Source organism: Archocentrus centrarchus, chromosome 5 (genome assembly GCF_007364275.1).
Source record: "Archocentrus centrarchus isolate MPI-CPG fArcCen1 chromosome 5, fArcCen1, whole genome shotgun sequence".
Classification (NCBI taxonomy): Eukaryota; Metazoa; Chordata; class Actinopteri; order Cichliformes; family Cichlidae; genus Archocentrus; species Archocentrus centrarchus.
In genome coordinates this window covers 7914133-7932189 of record NC_044350.1, presented here as the reverse complement: position 1 = coordinate 7932189, position 18057 = coordinate 7914133, and the positions used below count along the sequence as shown (strand labels likewise).

General features: G+C 40.0%; 2 protein-coding genes across 2 annotated transcripts; both read left to right on the top strand.

Moving 5' to 3' along the window:
* Positions 1-16: 16 nt before the first annotated feature.
* cyld2 (cylindromatosis (turban tumor syndrome) 2) lies at positions 17-6149 on the top strand. The gene is made up of 14 exons (XM_030730149.1): positions 17-131; positions 487-1006; positions 1314-1443; positions 1855-2096; positions 2178-2346; positions 2890-3022; positions 3193-3297; positions 4151-4230; positions 4322-4388; positions 4473-4605; positions 4697-4805; positions 4897-5015; positions 5107-5311; positions 5595-6149. The coding sequence occupies exons 2-14, from the start codon at positions 572-574 to the stop codon at positions 5774-5776; spliced, it is 2109 nt and encodes a 702-aa protein (XP_030586009.1). The 5' UTR covers positions 17-131; positions 487-571; the 3' UTR covers positions 5777-6149.
* Positions 6150-7222: 1073 nt separating this feature from the next.
* LOC115780598 (DNA topoisomerase 1-like) lies at positions 7223-17459 on the top strand. Its single transcript, XM_030729866.1, has 21 exons — positions 7223-7376; positions 7842-7866; positions 9662-9758; positions 9873-9993; positions 11111-11163; positions 11260-11352; positions 11492-11561; positions 11693-11781; positions 11927-12042; positions 12140-12261; positions 12350-12472; positions 12879-13066; positions 13168-13312; positions 13617-13760; positions 13902-14087; positions 14170-14238; positions 14384-14498; positions 14717-14844; positions 15813-15907; positions 16064-16213; positions 16460-17459. The coding sequence occupies exons 1-21, from the start codon at positions 7344-7346 to the stop codon at positions 16560-16562; spliced, it is 2265 nt and encodes a 754-aa protein (XP_030585726.1). The 5' UTR covers positions 7223-7343; the 3' UTR covers positions 16563-17459.
* Positions 17460-18057: the final 598 nt, after the last annotated feature.

The window sequence follows — 18057 nt, the reverse complement described above, 5'->3', positions numbered from 1 at the left end:
TCCATAGAAGAAGTGAGGAGGAAGTGATTCACCTCTGCTGGAGTTGCTTGCTTTTTGTGAACTTAAATCATGCGACAGCAACGGATTAACCGGCTCTGAACAAGACTCGCTGTTCTGCACACATGAACGCAGTAAGTCCGTTTTTTTTTTTTTTTTAAACAATTTTAAAATAATAAAGCGACTCGCTGATTGTTAGTTGGAAGTGTTTTTGAGTAATGTTAAAGAGCGGGTCCATTATTTTATTTTATTTAACCTATATTCTGTCCTGCTCTTCCAGGAACTTAAAGGGGAGTCTATCTGTAATATTTCAGCCATTATTTTTATACATGATATGCATCATAATCAGGTGTTTATCACACAGCCAGTACACTTAATCAGGCGTTATGCTTTATTTGAAAATACGTATAGCTTATGTTTATATAATTATGGATACATCTAGAATCTGTTGGGCTACATTGTATCAGTATTTCTGTTTCATTTCGGCAGGTTCCCTGCTTACATAAGCACAGTATCAGCTTTCAACCGGTCTGACAGACTGTAGTAGTAGTAGTGGTGGAAATAAGAGGTTTCGATGGAGCCCAGAAGTGTATTCAATGAGACATTTTTCATCGTCACTCGTGGGAAGTCGAGGAAAGGCTTCTGCCGAGGATGTATCGGGCGCGTGGAGGCGGAGATGAAGCGTGGAGAGTTCATGGGGCTTTTGTACGGCGGGAGCAGCAACCCAGGGAGCCCCAAGAACGGGGGATTGGTGAGGAAGGAGGATATGTACCCGCTGACCCGCCACCAGGCCCAGCTCCTGCTCTTCGTCTCCAGCGCGAGCAAACGCCTGGAGCTGCTCTGTAACCCCCAGCTGTTCTCAGCCATCTGTGATCTGGCTCAGGATGACCTGGTGGTGGTGAAGCACAAGAACGGACACCTCCCCGGTTTGGTGAAGAACTTGATGCAAATCGGAAGAAAGGAGAATAAAGACGATCTGTACATGCTTGGCTTTGAGGTGGAATTTGTGGTGGGTGAAGTTTTTTTTTTTTTTTCTGTATTTACTGATTACATTTAATTTTAAGAATCAAGGTGTAAATATCTTGGAGTACTTGATCATTTGGGTAACACTACATGCACTCAAATACAACCTTAAAATGCACTAAGATAAAGATGACTGGACTGATCCGTGTGTCTCTGAGTAATCAGTCATGCAACTGCAGAGAGATAATGTCAGCACAAATGTACTCATGCACAAAACTGTTTGTGTTCTGTACATCTGAATACATCAGTGTCTGTTACTTTTCAGTAACTGTCTTTCTTTGTTTCCTATGCAGGACAATGATCATAATTTGTCATCCAAGAAACCTGCTCCTCTATCCCTTTTCAGCGCTGCAGACATCATCCAGGTGGTCTCATCTTACTCTGTCCCCCTCGGACTGCAGTGGAGAGATGGCAGATGTGGGGGTAAATAGCTTATTAGCCTCACACAGAGTTAACAAGTCCGTTTCTAAGCCACATGATTGCTCTTAGACATCAACAAATTCCTTTAAAAAGAAAATAACTACAGTACTACTACAAATACAGTGCACTGAGGTACCTAGCCCCCCCAGAGGATGCACAGAAAGCATCCTCTACACAACTGGAAAAACTGGTGCTGTTGCTCTGGAATGCAGAACAGTAGATGTATCACATGCTCTGGCATTTTTCTTTTTTGGCACACTGTGCACTTCAAACTATCTACATAGTTTCAATATAGGCATGTGTTAGCTGCAGGTCAATCTGATGATGCACCATGCCTGAAAAAATGTCATCATATGACTTTCTAACCACCTGCATCTTCACCTGCCCGTGTCCTTGTCCTTTATTTGTCTGCAGGTTTAAACAGAAGGGTGGTGATGCGCAACAGTTGTATGGCAAATATCGGATCTCGTGCACAACCTGTGACAGAGAACCATATAGAGCAGAGTTTGATTCAGAACCAAAGTGTGAGCACCGTGCCTTTTGAGGTGGGATCCATGGTGGAGGTGGTTTCCAACTCTGGGATCACAGTGTATGGGGTCATCCGGTGGTTGGGGATCCCTGGAGAAAAGACCGGTGAATGGGCTGGCATTGAACTGGTGAGTGGCTAGAAATTTATGCAGTCGCTTTCAGCATGCTTTAGCGATCTGACATATTCATATTCTATATCATTGTTCCAGGACTACGAGGTGAAGGGCTGCTCTGATGGGACGTACGGTGGTCAGCGGTATTTCACTTGCACAAAGAGCAGAGCTTTGTTTGTTCCCATCACGAAATGCAGCCCCGATAGCAGGTTTCTAAGTGCCTTTACAGGAGAGGAGACCCTCAAAGCCACTGAAACGCCTGCAGGTTAGACACTTCACCCAGTCACACACAAGAAATAAAAACTTAATATTACATACATTTGATATTATTGGGATGAGTTTTCTTCAGTTCTGTGCAAACTGTTTTGTTTCTTAATATTTCTTTTGTATATTTAGTGTTTACTGTACAAATAAAACATTTGTTTTAAGTCTTGCAAGATGGAGCTATGAAGCTGCACGCTGCATGCTATAGTGCATAAAAATACAGGACACAAGGCCTTGTGTGTAAAGTGAAATAGCAAAGGACCCTTTCCAATTAATTCAACTGAGAACATTCCCACACCTTTGAGTCTTTGGCAGGATTTGGTGACAAGAAATTATATAACACTCGAAACAATGCACAGTTTGTGACACACTGTGTATCATGTTTGACAGTCCTGTGAGCTTCCTACTTTAGACAAGCAGATTAATTATTATCCTTACAGGTGGCGTTTCTCACGCCTAAAGCTGCCAGTAAAGTCATGAAGTCTGTGTTAAGCTGCCATTTAATTATAGCATCTGTTTTTGTGTATTTTTCTTGCTCTTTCAGTTCCTCCATATGAAGATCCAGATGAGGATGTGCCACCTATCCCTGAATCAGAGGCACTGTCTTTACTAGTGGGGAAAATGAAAGGGATTCAGGGACATATTAATTCCTGTTACCTTGATGCCACACTCTTCAGGTAGAACCTGTTCACCACCATTTCCCTTTAACAAACTCAGCTCAGATACACTTTCATCTCGCTTTAGCTACACTAATTCTATCTAGAGGAGATCATGTACAACCACACAAGCGTGTCAAACTGTATTCAGATAAGCGCACAGCTGCTAAAACGTGGTTCTCCTTCCTCAGTTTGTTCAGTTCATCTGTGACCCTGGATGGTATCTGCCAGAAGCCTGCTGACACAGAGCAACCCATAACCTGCACCCTGAGAGCAATAGTGAACCGTTTACGCAGGTGGGAACACTGCCTTCAAGACTGTTGATGTCATGACTTTTATTACCATGTTATTTGCACAGTGAGGCCATAATGACTTTTTGCATAGTATCGAGCTGATAAGCAAGTACTGTTGTTTTCTGCCATAATGGCATGCTAAATCTATATTTGAGATCTTACAGAATCAGAATCAGAATCAGAAGGTTTTTATTGCCATATGGGTGAACAGGTTCACAGCATTAGGAAATTGCTGCGGTACTTCGTGCTTACAGAAAGAAACAAATAAGTATAAAAACTATAAGACAATATACAAGTATACAAATTGCAAATATACAGAGATATTAGAGCTATAACTATAGCACAATATTACAAAATTACAAAATATACAGTGCAGAGACTAATTAAAAGATAGAAGAATGTAGACTATATTCCACTAATATGTACATCAGTGCAGTCAGACAGGTGCATAGACATAGGGTCATCAGCGTTTGTGGAGGGTGGTAGTAACAGTCTTAGGGTAATTGTTCATGAGTCCAACAGCAGAGGGGAAGAAACTGTTCTTATGGCGGGAGGTTCTGGTCCGTATGGACCGTAGCCTCCTGCCTGAGGGGAGAGGGTCAAAAAGTCTGTGCCCAGGGTGAGAGTGGTCGGCTGTGATCCGACCTGCACGCCCCAGTGTCCTGGAGGTGTACAGGTCCTGGAGAGATGGGAGGTTACAGCCAATCACCTTCTCAGCAGAGTGCACAACGCGCTGTAGTCTCTGTTTGTCCCTAGTGCAGTTATATAACATTCACACGTATCTCTGCACGGTTCATGCGTTCTTACAGAGTACATTCTTCTGATTGCTTTCTTTTAACTAATGTTTTCATTTCAGACAAGGCTTTGTGCCTGCAGAAAGTGTGATGAATTTTCGTAAACTACTTGGCTGTGACACTTTTCGGACAGAGGAAAAAGGTACACACCCATATCTTGTAATGTATTTCGAAATGAATTTATGTATAAGGTCATTACGATGACGATGACTTCTCACCTTACCTCACTGTAGATCCAGAAGAGTTCATCACAGTCCTCTTTCAAAAGGTGCTTTGCATAGAGCCTCTACTCAAACTCAGGTATGAACTTGAGCCACCCAGTATTGAATATCTTACCCTATTTGGCTGTGTGCACTTGAGTTACTGAATATGTTTTCCCCGTAGATCGAAACGAGAAACGTCCCAGGGTGCTTACACCTTCCAGATCTTTCTGGAAAAGGAGCAGATTGGACAGATACCCACGGTCCAACAGCTGCTGGACACATCCTGCCTGTCAGGTGACCTTAAATTTGAAACGGTGAGCCCTTCTTTTACTAGGTGAAGAAGCTAGAGTGGCTTTAACAAGTTTCCCCCTGTACAGTCAGTAATACTTTTCTTATACCCCTCAGATGCCGTCCTGTCTAATAGTCCAGATGCCAAGGTTTGGAAACAAATATAAGATGTTTTCTCACATAATTCCCTCCTTGGAGCTGGATATCACAGATCTCTTATACAACTGTAAGGAACAGTAATAATCAGCACTTTATTCAAACTGCACAGTTTTTTAAAGATCTTAAAAATGCTTAGTATCATCTACTTTGTCTAATAGCTCTGAGGGAATGCTTCGTCTGTGGGCGTTTGGCAGAGTATGAGTGTCTTCAGTGTCTACCAGATCGCAAACTGCAACCAGGAAGAATCAAACAGTACTGCACCACCTGTAACACACAGGTAAAACTAATGGCTGCTTCTTTAGACTTCAAGTACAAATCCAATGACCAAAATTTTTGTATAAAACTCCCTTTGTCTATTTTTCTTTAAGGTGCACAACCATCCCTCACGGCAAGACCACTCTCCCAGTGCTTTAGCAGTACCAGCAGGTGTAGCCTCCGATACTCCTGTTCCCAGGCACACAATGCAGCTGTTTGCTGTGCTCTGCATTCAAACCAGCCACTACGTGTCCTTTGTCAAATATGGCTCTGACCCTCAGTCCTGGCTCTTCTTTGACAGCATGTCAGACAGATGTGGTAAGATAGAATTTTAGTCAGTCTAAATTATTTCTTGTCTTGAGCATGAAAATATTTTTATAAAAAAAAAAAAAAATTCTGATGTTCGTGCAAACACTGGCTTTTTTTTTTTTTTTCTTCCTTTCTATCTGTGAAGTGGGTTAAGCATGACTGCTTTATTTTTTGATAGTGCAGCCTCGACAGTATTGGATAAAGGCACTATAGAGAGCAGCTCTGACGTCTTTAACTGCCCTTTATCACCTACTGGGCTGATGTCTAATCTTGAGGCTGCTCTTCCTCATAGGTAATGATCAAAGTGGCTACAACATTCCAGAGGTCCGAGCTTGTCCGGAGCTAGGTGACTTCCTGTGCCAGCCGGAGGAAGAGTTGTCTCGGGCCAACCCGTCCCAGGCTCCTGAACTAGTGCGCAGGCTGCTGTGCGACTCCTACATGTTTTTATACCAGAGCTCAGCCACTCTAATTTGAAAGCCAAACAGTTAGGAGCCTTAAATGTGTGTGAGGATGAAGGTCACATTGTTCCCATAACAGCGTCTTCAACAACCTTACATCTCCACTTAATCAGCTTTTGTGCAGTTTATCGTGCACAAACAGGATCTGAAATGGATTTTTTTTTTTTTTTTTTTTACTATCGTAGAGAAAAAGAAATTTGACATTAATAGATCTTATGGTTTATATGTATGAAGTGAAGGGATGAGCAGTGGGAAATGGCATTCTAAACACCTTATCTGCCTTTTTTTTGTTGTTGTTGTTTAAGTATCGAATGTCTTCTTGTTACATTTTGAGTTTATATAATATATTTTTCAAGGAAGGTTTTGCACTGTTTTTGTATTCTTTGTGTCTTGCTTATTTGGTAAATTAAAGTTGTTTTGTGGTTTTCCATGACTTAAATGCTGCATTGTCATTGTGTCAAAAAACATGCAGTGCATAGAAAACATATGTATGGTTGTATTTACTGTAAACAACTGCACTGTGTGCAGTTTTTTACACATTATTGGCTCTGCAAAGGTTTCATAAATAAATGAAAAGGCTTGCAGTTGGAAATCAGTCATCATACTCTAAACAGCTGTAGGACCTTCAATGAACTGATTGGAGCTAGAACTATGTGCTAGAAGTAGGTTTTGACAGGACAAGTTAATCTTGTTAGGTTAGGTACTGTAATACCCTCTTGTGGTCAAAAACTAAGTGGCTGTGACTCTTTCTCACTGCTCAAGTCTCACCAAAAACTTTCAAAAGACACACAAACATTAACATGCATGCCCCCATGTGACAGTAATTGCCCAGAACAAATCTAAAACCAATCTGAACATACTGGTGTTTTAAATGTTAACTTGTGTATTCAGATTAGGTAAACTGTTGTTTAAGACTCACCACTTTCTTTTTTTTGAATATCAAACTACAGAACACCTAGCATAGATGGTTATTATTCAGAATTATCACTTTGTCTTTCTGTTCACCACAAAATATCAGCTCCTTTGCCTTTAAGTTATTATGCAATAGTCCTGCTGGCTCTCAAGGTTGTGCAGGACAGGCTCCTGTTCACACTTGAAATCACTAAAATCAGTGAACACACCAAGCTATAAATTAGACTTATTTTCACTCACTAATAAAAACAAATTTCACAGGCTCTGTACATTGTATCTGTAATTTGTTCAGTACTCAGATAGACTAAGGGGTAACTTAAAGTGTGTTATTATTACAGATAACATGTACTTAAAGTAAATCCTTCATGTCGTTCTCATTCACATGGAAGGAGGTCAAGTTAATAGAGACTGAATGTGTTCGTGGTGCATGTGAACCTCGCCACTTCTGTGGGCCTGAACAGCAACACGTTTTTGTGAGAAGGAGGAGCTACGATGATCTGTACCATTTAAATTTAAGCGCATGCGCATTGGCGTACAATCGGGACTTAGATATCGCTTACACAAGCGTATCTTTTCTTCATTCTGCCTGCATCTTCTCGCCGGTGTGTGGAACCCTACACGCTTCTCTTTTTTTTAATTTTTGATTTTTACAGTTCTGCAGCGTTTCGGAAATGAGTGGGGACCATTCCCACAACGAGGACCAGGTAATGTTAAAAGTATTTTATAATGTCATCACCCAGTGGTTACCGGGTACCATCTCCGTCTACTCTGCCTGGTTTGACGGGTAACTCGGCCGGTAGTGACTGCTAGCGCGCGTTAGCCGGCTGTGTTTGTAAGCAAACTCATTTTTGTTGTTTGCTGCGTCTTGACAGTTTTCATGACATTTTTACTTTGAATATGTAGCAAATGTTCTTTACAGTTAACATCCGGCGTTATAATGATGGGCACAAACTCAGACAGCATTTATGTTGACGTTAGCTGTAACCAGCGTTAGCCGCAGCGGCTTCGGAATTAGCCGCTAAGCCATTTACCACTGGGCATAGGAAGCTAACCGAGCTAGCTAGCTAGCTAAGTAACTGTCGCTCTGCTATCCAGTGAGTTCAAAGTTAGTTAGCCGGCTAGTTAGCTTATCGACTGCGAATTTTAACACTCATCCTTTTTTTCCCCAGATTGACTGTGGCTCCCGGGTCAATGGTAAGTTTATTATATTAAACTAACAAAGGTAAAGGATAGTTTGTCTCACTCTGACTTGTCTAAACTGATCTAACATTACGTTAGTTCTCAGTAGAGGACAGAAATGGCGTCCAGAGACTAAGTCCTCTGTCTCACTCACAAGCGCCTATTGTTCAAAAGGGAGGTCTTGTAAAAGCTTTTCCGTATATTATTTTCTCGATTTGAATCAATATTGGCACGCAGCTGGACGTGTTTTATTAGTTTATCGTTTTAGTGTCCCTTGTTGGCGAGCTTTTAGCAGCACATTTCCCCCCTGAAAGTGAGGGTTTGGGGGTTGAGGACTTAGTCTCTGCGCCATTTTCTTTTTCGGTGTAGCGGCCTGACTGTTGCAAGCTGAACTCAGGCTGTGAAGTGCAGATGGCTGTGTGGAGGAAAATGGAAAGTCATAGTGCTTCATTAAGATTACCAAGTGGAGGCCAAAGAGACTGTAGGTTTTCTTTTTAAATACGCGATATTAAAAGCCTATAGCTTATATTTTTTGCTCACTACTGAGACTTTACTTTCCCACTTTATGGGACAGAGTAGTTCATTTTGAGTAGATTCATATTTCAGCATTGAACACAAAGTCAGAACCTCTTCAATCCCCATCACAGTGCAAGTCAGAGTATTAGATATTACATGGTCTGAACACTGTTAAAATTTAAAGTGAGTTTGAGACTTTTTTTTTTTTTTTTAATGCTGGAATCAACTGTGTGAAATCACCATATTAATCATAATGTCCAGAAAACACATTTTGATTTTCTTTTGCCAGATAAGTATTTTTTTTATTTTATTTTTTCCCCCTCCCAAATGTGTCTAAGGGTGCATTGTTTTTATAGAAGTTTCTAATAAATGGGCATAAGATTATTAATCATAGCTGGAATCTTATTTCCAAGTGTCACTTAGGCTGTCATGTCATGCCACAAGTCCACTTCCGACTAATCAGCACTGGGATAAAATTTGTCTGTGGTACCCTTAGCTAACTTATGATTCTTCCCTTTCAGATTTGACTAAATAATCTTAATTTTGGGATTCATTGGCAGCCATACTTGTAATTTCACAAAGTAATCTGGCATAAATCACAGAGCAGAACACATCAAAACTATCATTAGTGGAAAAAAGACATCTGAATTACTGAACAATTGAATTGAGGCAAAAATAAAACTTTTGTTAAGTGACTTGGGCCATTATTTTAAGAGGGTGATCATAGACAACTACTTTTTAGGACCTTTTGTTAGATAGGCTGGAAGCTCTCAGATCTACTTTTGCCTCAGTCTTAGAACTCCTGAGTCTCTCTCTAAAATAACCAGATTTTGTTGGTGCCAGCATTTAGGTCTTGGTGATAACTACTACTTTTCTTTAAGATTATATTCCAGTCTTGGCTTGCACATTAAAGAAGCTCAAAAGGCTATTTAGTTCCTTTGCATGTTTTAACATGCCAGTTGCTTCATATTGTCCAAAACATGCAGCTTATAGTGGCACTAGGAGGTGCTGTGCTACTCTGTGTGACGTTCAGATTGTGGGACATGTACAGACCTTTTTGCACAGTGTAAATCATGTTTTTACTGAGAACCTAAGGACGTGCACTTTCAAGGTTGTCTGGTAATAGTTGTCTGTCTTGGCTTTAGCTTCTAGTTCAGAGGACTTCTGTATTGAAACACACTTGTACACTGTTAGATATTTGCCCTCACTGTGGGCAGACAGTTGGTTTTAATTCAGTGTATCATTGTTTCACTACCATGTTCATTTTGAAGATGATAAAACTTTCTTTTCAAAGACTCTCACAAGCATAAAGACAAGTATAAAGAGAGAGAACACAAACATAAGGACCACAAGAAGGATAAGGAACGGGAGAAATCTAAATATGGCAACAGGTATTGTGTGAGTTTATACTTTTCTAGACATGTGTGATTACTGTCTTTTAAGGACAGAATAGGGGAAGCTGTAGGCTGTAAAATAATACTTCTCTTACGTTTCTAACGTTATAGCGATCACAAGGATTCCTCTGATAAAAAGCACCGAGACAAAGAGAAGGAAAAGATGAAGCACAAAGATGGCAGCACAGACAAATACAAGGAAAAGCACAAGGAGAAGAGGAAAGAAGAGAAGGTAATTTTCCAAGGATTTGCATGATTGCAACATTTACAGATTGATAGAATTATTCTAGATCAGGCTGACATGTTGGCTAAATGAAGACATGAATATTATTTGTGGATTAAAAGCTTTATTTATTTTTTCAACACTTCAGTTTGCACAGCACTGTGATAGTTACAGGATTATGCTTGATGAAATTTTGGTTAAATGTACAAAATTTATTTTTTATTTTTTTATTTTTTTTTTTTTTTTCCTTTCTCACAGTCCAAAGGGACTAGTGAATTGGGGGGGGGGGGGGGTCTACTTGTCAAAATAAGCAGCTTTTTATTTCACACATACTCGTTTTAGTAAATTTAATTGGGATAATGTTGAGCTAATCTTAAAGGTTCGAGCAAAGTTTGAAGCTAAATAATTTTGAAGGAACAGTATGTAAAATCTCCACTAGATGCCAATAGATTGCAGTCAACCGAATTCTTTTCTTAGCCCTCCCAATTCAAGTGCACAATCCCAGCTACGGTGGCTGCTGTGGGACAAACAACTCTGGCTGCCATTATCTGTAGTGAGTGTAGGCTGTTTCTCAGTTGTCAGCATATGTCCACATCTGTTTAATTTGGAGGGGCTGAAAATCTGATACGAGTTGATGAGTCAGTAAAGCTCACTACTTTCTAGTGATGGCGATAAGTTATTGAGGATAACCTGAACTTTTTGTCAGTATTTGCTAAAGCTATTTGCGATCTTTAAATTAAAAGTAATCTTTAAGGTGTACTGTGTATGTGGCCGGTCTCTGGCAGCATGGCAAATTTGTACTGAATGTATTTGATAGTATATCTGCTTGAGAATCAAACCAAGGTAAATTGGAAGCTTTTGTAAACCTTTTCATATGCTTGATGAACACACACCTCTTCAGATAATGGCAAAGATGACAGTTGACCTTAGCAACAACTGTTAAACTGCTTTGCAAGTGTGGTTGAATGAAAAATCTACCTACATGTGGTGCATTCAGATTAGTTTTGAACCCTGCACACAGATTTTTATCAATTAAATGCCAATGATTTGACTTTTGTGTCATGGTTGTCACTTGCTGTAACACTTCAGCCTCTTGCGTCTTAAAGCCATTGTGTAAACATTTCAGGTGAAGTCCCTTGATGAGAGAATCAAAAAGGAAAAGGAGAATGGCTTTGCTAGGTAAGTCAGGACTGTGCTTTTCTGAGTGCCGTCAGGATGCAGCAGATGCATTCCCATATGAAGCTGTGTGATTTGTTTTTGTGTTTCCTTTGGCAGCCCTCCATATGTGAAGTCTGAGCCTGAGCATGATTTTTACCACTCTCCTAAACATGAGAAGACTCTAAAAAGAGAACGAGATGATGATAATGAGTAAGCGCTCTATGTTATAGACATAGACATTATAGTCATAGACAGTAGTCTGTTTCACTGGGATACAGCATCCCTGTAGTCATCCATGCAGCTAAAGTTGTATATGTGAGTTCTGTTAACAAAGAGCGTTTTGTTTCAGCTCTGAATTCAAGCCTAAAAAAATTAAAACTGAAAATGACAAGAAGGTGAAGAAAAGGAAACAAGATGAGGTAAGCAAAGGCTTTTAGGAGAGTGCAGAATTGCTCTTCAGTTTTTGCTGTCTTATCTTTGTATGTGTTTGTGAAAGTTAATCTTGATTTTTGTGAGAAAGAAGTAGAATACTTTTGCTTCCTCTTCCTAGGACTTTAAGTCCAAAAAAACAAAACACAAAAAAGAAGTAACTGATGGAAAAAAGAAAGCAAAGAAAGAGCCCGAGGAGAAGTGGAAATGGTGAGTTAATTGGGTTAGCCAGCTGTATCATCCCTACAATGCTTATCAGTGTGGCAACAGGACATATGGATGTATTGTTGCTTTTTTTTAAAAACTTTTTTTAATTCATTGTCATTATGGAAATGATTCATTTGCTTGATTCCAGGTGGGAAGAGGAGAGATACACAGACGGTGTCAAATGGAAGTTCCTTGAACACAAAGGGCCGGTGTTTGCGCCACCATATGAGCCTCTTCCTAGCAATGTCAAATTTTATTATGATGGTGAGACTTTGCACAGGTGTGCTTATCATGTACGTCTCTGTCTGTCTGTCAAGGGCTCAGTGATAATACAAATGTCTGTGGCTTGCACATATTTCAGGTAAACACATGAAGCTTAGCCCAGGAGCAGAAGAAGTGGCGACTTTCTTTGCCAAAATGCTGGAGCATGAATACACCACAAAGGATATCTTCCGTAAAAATTTCTTTAAAGATTGGAGGAAGGTAGGAGAAAAATGAGCACTTGTTAATGGATTGACCTCTTTTTTAAATCTATAGTGCCTTATGAGTAACTAAGATTTTGTTGCCATAGGAAATGACTTCAGAAGAAAGGGCTAAGCTCACAGATCTGAAGAAGTGTGACTTCACTGAGATGAGTGAATACTTCAAGGCACAATCTGAAGCCAGGAAAGCTATGTCTAAGGAGGATAAACAGGTAAGCTGCTATCTGTGTTCAGTGGGCCATACAGCATATTAACCATAAACCCCAATATTCATTGACTCCTGTAAAGGACTCTAGAGTTTTGTCTCCTGTGTTATGATGCCTTTTAAGTACATGGCTGTTGTGTACTTCATAACAGAAGTGTTTCAGATGTACTTGGCTTTAATTCTGCATTTCCCCACTGATCCCACATGTTCTGTGAAACTTGAAGAGTTACTCAGGGGGAAATCCCTTGGGCAGTTACGTAATAGCAAGCCACTATGCTTTAATTAAAACTGACACATTAAATGGTACCTGTGAAGAGTATCCACCTTAACTTTCATGACTAGATTCCTAGTGACTACCTAAAGGACCCCTACATCATGGAACGACTTATTTATTCCTCCCCCACCCTTTGTAGAAAATAAAGGAAGAGAATGAGCGCATCTTGCAGGAGTATGGCTTCTGTATCATGGATAACCACAAGGAACGTATTGCTAACTTCCGCATTGAGCCCCCAGGCCTGTTCCGTGGTCGTGGAGACCATCCAAAAATGGGCATGCTCAAACGTCGCATCAGGCCCGAAGACATTATCATCAACTGCAGCAAGTGCGTACAGTAGTCTGTATTTTGAACTTTGTTTTCCATTTGATTTTTATTTATTTATTTTTATTTAAGATGCAGTGTAATATTCATTGTGCTCTACACAGGGATTCCAAGGTTCCTGAGCCGCCTCGTGGCACCAAATGGAAAGAAGTTCGTCATGACAATAAGGTGACTTGGCTGGTGTCCTGGACAGAAAACATACAAGGCTCAATCAAGTACATAATGCTGAACCCCAGCTCTCGAATCAAGGTAGGTGGCTGGGCTGACTTGTGCACTGTGACTTAAAAAAAAAAAAAAGTCTGGTTAAATGATGGTTGGTTGGTGTGTTTGTGTGTGTGTGTGTGTGTGTGAGTGAGAGAGGGAGAGAGAGAGAGAGACTTTCAAGGGCAGGTTTTGTCATTTCAATTTAAAATAAGTAAAAGTTTACTCCTGTTCAAGCTGTCCTAATTGGCTGTGACATAAATTAAATTGCACCTTCTTTATGTTGACACATAATGGTACATTCCGTCTAATTCCTTTTGTTACCCTTGCCTCATCTCATTTTTGTCTACAGGGAGAAAAGGATTGGCAGAAGTATGAAACTGCTCGTCGACTGAAGAAATGTGTGGACCGTATCAGAACCCAGTACCGCGACGACTGGAAGTCCAAGGAGATGAGGATCAGACAGAGGGCTGTGGCTCTCTATTTCATTGATAAGGTCAGGTCCCATTATTGCTATTGACTGTGTGGGAGGGTTTTGAGTTTTGTAATGAGTTTAACTGCACATTGCATGCTGTGTTTAGTGGGTTCTTGAACACCTTTCTCATTTAAGGTAATATCTTTGTCTGGCATACACTAGCTGGCTCTGAGAGCAGGTAATGAGAAGGAAGAAGGAGAGACTGCAGACACTGTGGGCTGCTGCTCGCTGAGAGTTGAACATATCAAACTCTATCCAGAGAATGAGGGTCAGGAGTATGTGGTAGAGTTTGATTTCCTTGGTAAAGACTCGATCCGCTACTACAACAAAGTCCCTGTGGAGAAAAGGGTAAGCACCATTATCTTACTGAAATGCAGTGTTTGTGTGTAAACTCTGCTTCTGTATTTATGTGTGATCGACCTTCTTTTAGGTATTTAAGAATCTTCAGTTGTTTATGGAGAACAAAGAGCCTGATGATGACCTGTTTGATCGCTTGAATGTAAGTCAAATATAACCAGTTCAAGAAATTAAATCCATGTAGCTTAGTGCTGGTGAGAGAAATCACTATTAGATTTGAAATGACTCTCAGAGCACCCCATCTACCCTTTTAAAACTCAGTTTCTTAATTACACATGTTCCTTCAGACTTCAATTCTGAACAAGCACCTTCAGGAGCTGATGGATGGTCTGACAGCCAAAGTTTTCCGTACATACAACGCCTCTATCACCCTGCAGCAGCAGCTGAAGGAGCTCACAACTGGTGTGTTTCCACCCAAATTGTTCTGTTTGGTCAAAGGATTTAAAACGAGAATCCTCATTTGTATGTAAAATTAACCAGGAGACACGGCAAACTGTTGCCTCTCAAACGTTTGGTATTACTAATAAGCTTCATGTAGGTTTTGTGTTGTTTGCTGTCTGGTGTTATTTGACATACGGAGAACTGATGACTTTTTTTTTTTTTTTTTTTTTTTTTTTTAGCGGAGGATAACATTCCAGCCAAAATCCTGTCGTACAACAGGGCCAACAGGGCAGTGGCCATTCTATGTAACCATCAGAGGGCTCCACCGAAGACGTTTGAGAAATCTATGCAGAACTTGCAGTCAAAGGTAAAGAGTTACTTTTGCGAACTCTAGTGGACTAAAAACAGTCCAGTTATGTATCTCCCCCCCCCCTTGCTAAACCTGACATGGAGATTGGTTTGTTTAATGTTCAGACTTGCATTTAGCCTTCTCATTCTAAGGTAAAGCAACAATAGTGCTAACTGTAAGAGGAACAACCACTTTATATAAAAATCACAACTCTGAAGTGGCTCAAATGCCAAGGGTGAGGAAATATGTTAACAGAACAAAAAGAGGGAACTCACTTGTGAGGGCCTAGTGCACACATACTAAAGCAATTATGTAGTTTATCTTCAAAACAAAAAAGGCAAGCGTGTGGGCACATTTAGATTGATGACTTAATAAATGGCTTTGCAGACAAGGTGAAGCATTTTGTAAACGGTAATTAAAGACCGCCCGACCAGCATGTGCAGAACTTTGTTCCCTCCCTCTCCTTTGGGCAAGAAAATCACTGTCCATCATCTGAATAAATGAAAAAAAAACACACACAAAAAACAACCTACATCAGTTGATGGTTTTTGCATGACAATTTACCCCTGCTGCAGATGTAAGGCGGTGCACTCTGGATTTGACTCAGGCAGTTTGGAGGTCACCCCTCCTTGTTTGACAAATTTAAACAGTATTACAATATTGTAGTGCTATAACTACTACAGGTTATAGTACAGTTTTTATCACTCTACTATAGTGATTTAAATTTTCTGTTTTGTATTCAGGGTACTTTGTTAGTGTTTACAGCCCCAAGCCAGCTGACTGAGCCCCACCATGTGAATTGTGCTTGTCTGTCCAAATTACTGTAGTCTGGAGTTTAAATAATCTGAGTGTCTAGAAATGACAAATACAAAAGGGTCCACTCAAACTCCAGGAATTTCCAACTCCCAGATAACTTGACCATTATCGCATATTCAGTATCTGAAACAGTTACTGTCATTTATTTTATTTTATTTATTTATTTTAAGATCGACGCTAAAAGGGACCAGCTCGCTGATGCCAAGAGAGAACTGAAGAGCGCCAAGGCTGATGCCAAAGTACGGAAAGATGAAAAATCCAAAAAGTAGGTAGTCAGAAGTTTAATAAAAGAGGTTGGTGGTGGTGGGGTGTGTGTGTTTGTGGGTTTTTTTTTTGTTTGTTTTCTTTTTTCTTTCTTCCCCTCCCTCCTGTTGTGACTGTTTGCTTCATGCTTATATTACATTCCCTGCTTTGTCTGTAGGGCTGTGGAGAGCAAGAAGAAAGCGGTACAGAGGGTAGAAGAACAACTGATGAAGCTGGAAGTGCAGGCAACTGATAGAGAAGAGAACAAGCAGATTGCGCTCGGTACTTCCAAACTCAACTATCTGGATCCTCGTATTTCTGTGGCTTGGTAAGATGTAATTATTAAATAACGTTCTACCATTACGACCACAGATGGTCATAAAGGAGGGCTACTAAAGGATGAACAGATTAGACTTTGGTGGTCAAAGATCACTTTGACATGTACGTAAAGGCAGATGAAGCAGTAACTCTAGTGTAACAGGTGTATTGCTGTGCTTTTTTCCTAGTTCCATGTATGTGTGATGAGCACTGTGCTGCACTAAAACTGTCCATCTTGTTTGACATTGTGTTGTAGGTGTAAGAAGTGGGGTATTCCTGTGGAGAAGATCTATAACAAGACTCAGCGTGAGAAGTTTGCCTGGGCCATTGACATGGCAGATGATGACTATGAATTTTAAATCCCAGTTTGAGGTTTTAATTATACCTTTTTTTTTTTTTTTTTTTAAATTGGATACTTGTTTTATAGCTTAACTGAATTTTGCTCCATGACAAGGAATTTCAGAAACTTTGAGCAAAAAGCAGTGACAAGGTGAAATGATGAGGCCATTATGAAGGGTTAGGAGGAAGTTGTGGATAGTCTAAACATCTGATCTGAGATCAGGCAACAAGACTGAACTTTACCCACAACTAAGAATCAAGGTTTAGTACCTGTAATTTAAAGACCCTGTTACCTTCTGTGATTGTCCTCTTTTGGGGGACACAAACCTGACAATGCCTGAACTCTGTGGTCCTCTAGCTACTGTATCAAGAAAAAACAAAATGCTTTGTATCATTTTAATGTCTTTGTTCACTCACTTTGTATTTTAGTCATCCCATGTATTATTAATGAATTCTATATTTTGATAGACAAAAGTAAAATCGAATGAATTCCTTAACTACACCCACGCGCCTTTTGAGGAAATGGAAATTGTGTGTGTGTGTGTGTGTGTGTGTGTGTGTGCGCGTGCGTGCATGCGTGCGTGCTTGCTTGTGTGTATGATGGGCTCGATCATGGAAGCTGTTTGGCAAATAATTTTAAACTGGACTATGTTGAATTGTTGAGCTTGGAAGAGGATGTCTGGGCAGGCAAAGGGGGGAAAATACTGCAACCATGTCAATATTTACTTAAACAAGCAGAATGTGAATATTTTGTTTTACAGCTTCTATCAGGGACTTTTTTTTTTTTTTCATTGTAAATGTGAACCAATCATTTTTATCCTTTTGTTGCTAGCATCCTCCGACTCTCGCTGCATAGCCCCGTCTACATCTGATTTTAACTTAATTTAAACAATTGTTCCAAAAAAAAAAAAAAAAAAGAGCTCCCATATCTGTTACTTGAAAATGCTATGATAATGTATAAAGTCAGAAAATGGAAAGTGTGTGAGGGATATCAACTTTGCCAAAAAAATCACCAAACTGTTACAATTGTAGGCAGGTTTTTAATTGTGTAATGATCGAGGATTGAGTAATGTAACATTTAATGTGAATTATCAGTTCATTTTACTCAACTCTGTTCCACTCTTATAGTAAAGTTGATGTAAGTAGCTGTAAAGTCAACATTTTATTCCTGTTTTACCTTTTTTGTCATAGCCTTTGATCATGTTTTTGAGTTTTCAGCTCATTGTAGATTGGAAAAATGAATAAAACCTTACCGGGTAATCTATGGCACACTTGTCTGTTTCTTTAACAACCCCCCTGAAATGGGAATGCTTGTTTCAGTGTTACTGAATTATTATTATTTATCCCCCCCCACCTCCCTGAACAGAGGTGGGCCCCCTAGCTTCACAGCAGCCTGTTGGTTTTGGAGCTGCAACCACTGTGGAGCTCTTTCCACGTTTACAGCACTCTTAAGCACGTTTGATCTGTTGTAATAGCAGAACAAGCTTGGACTCTAAATACACATACAAAATTCAA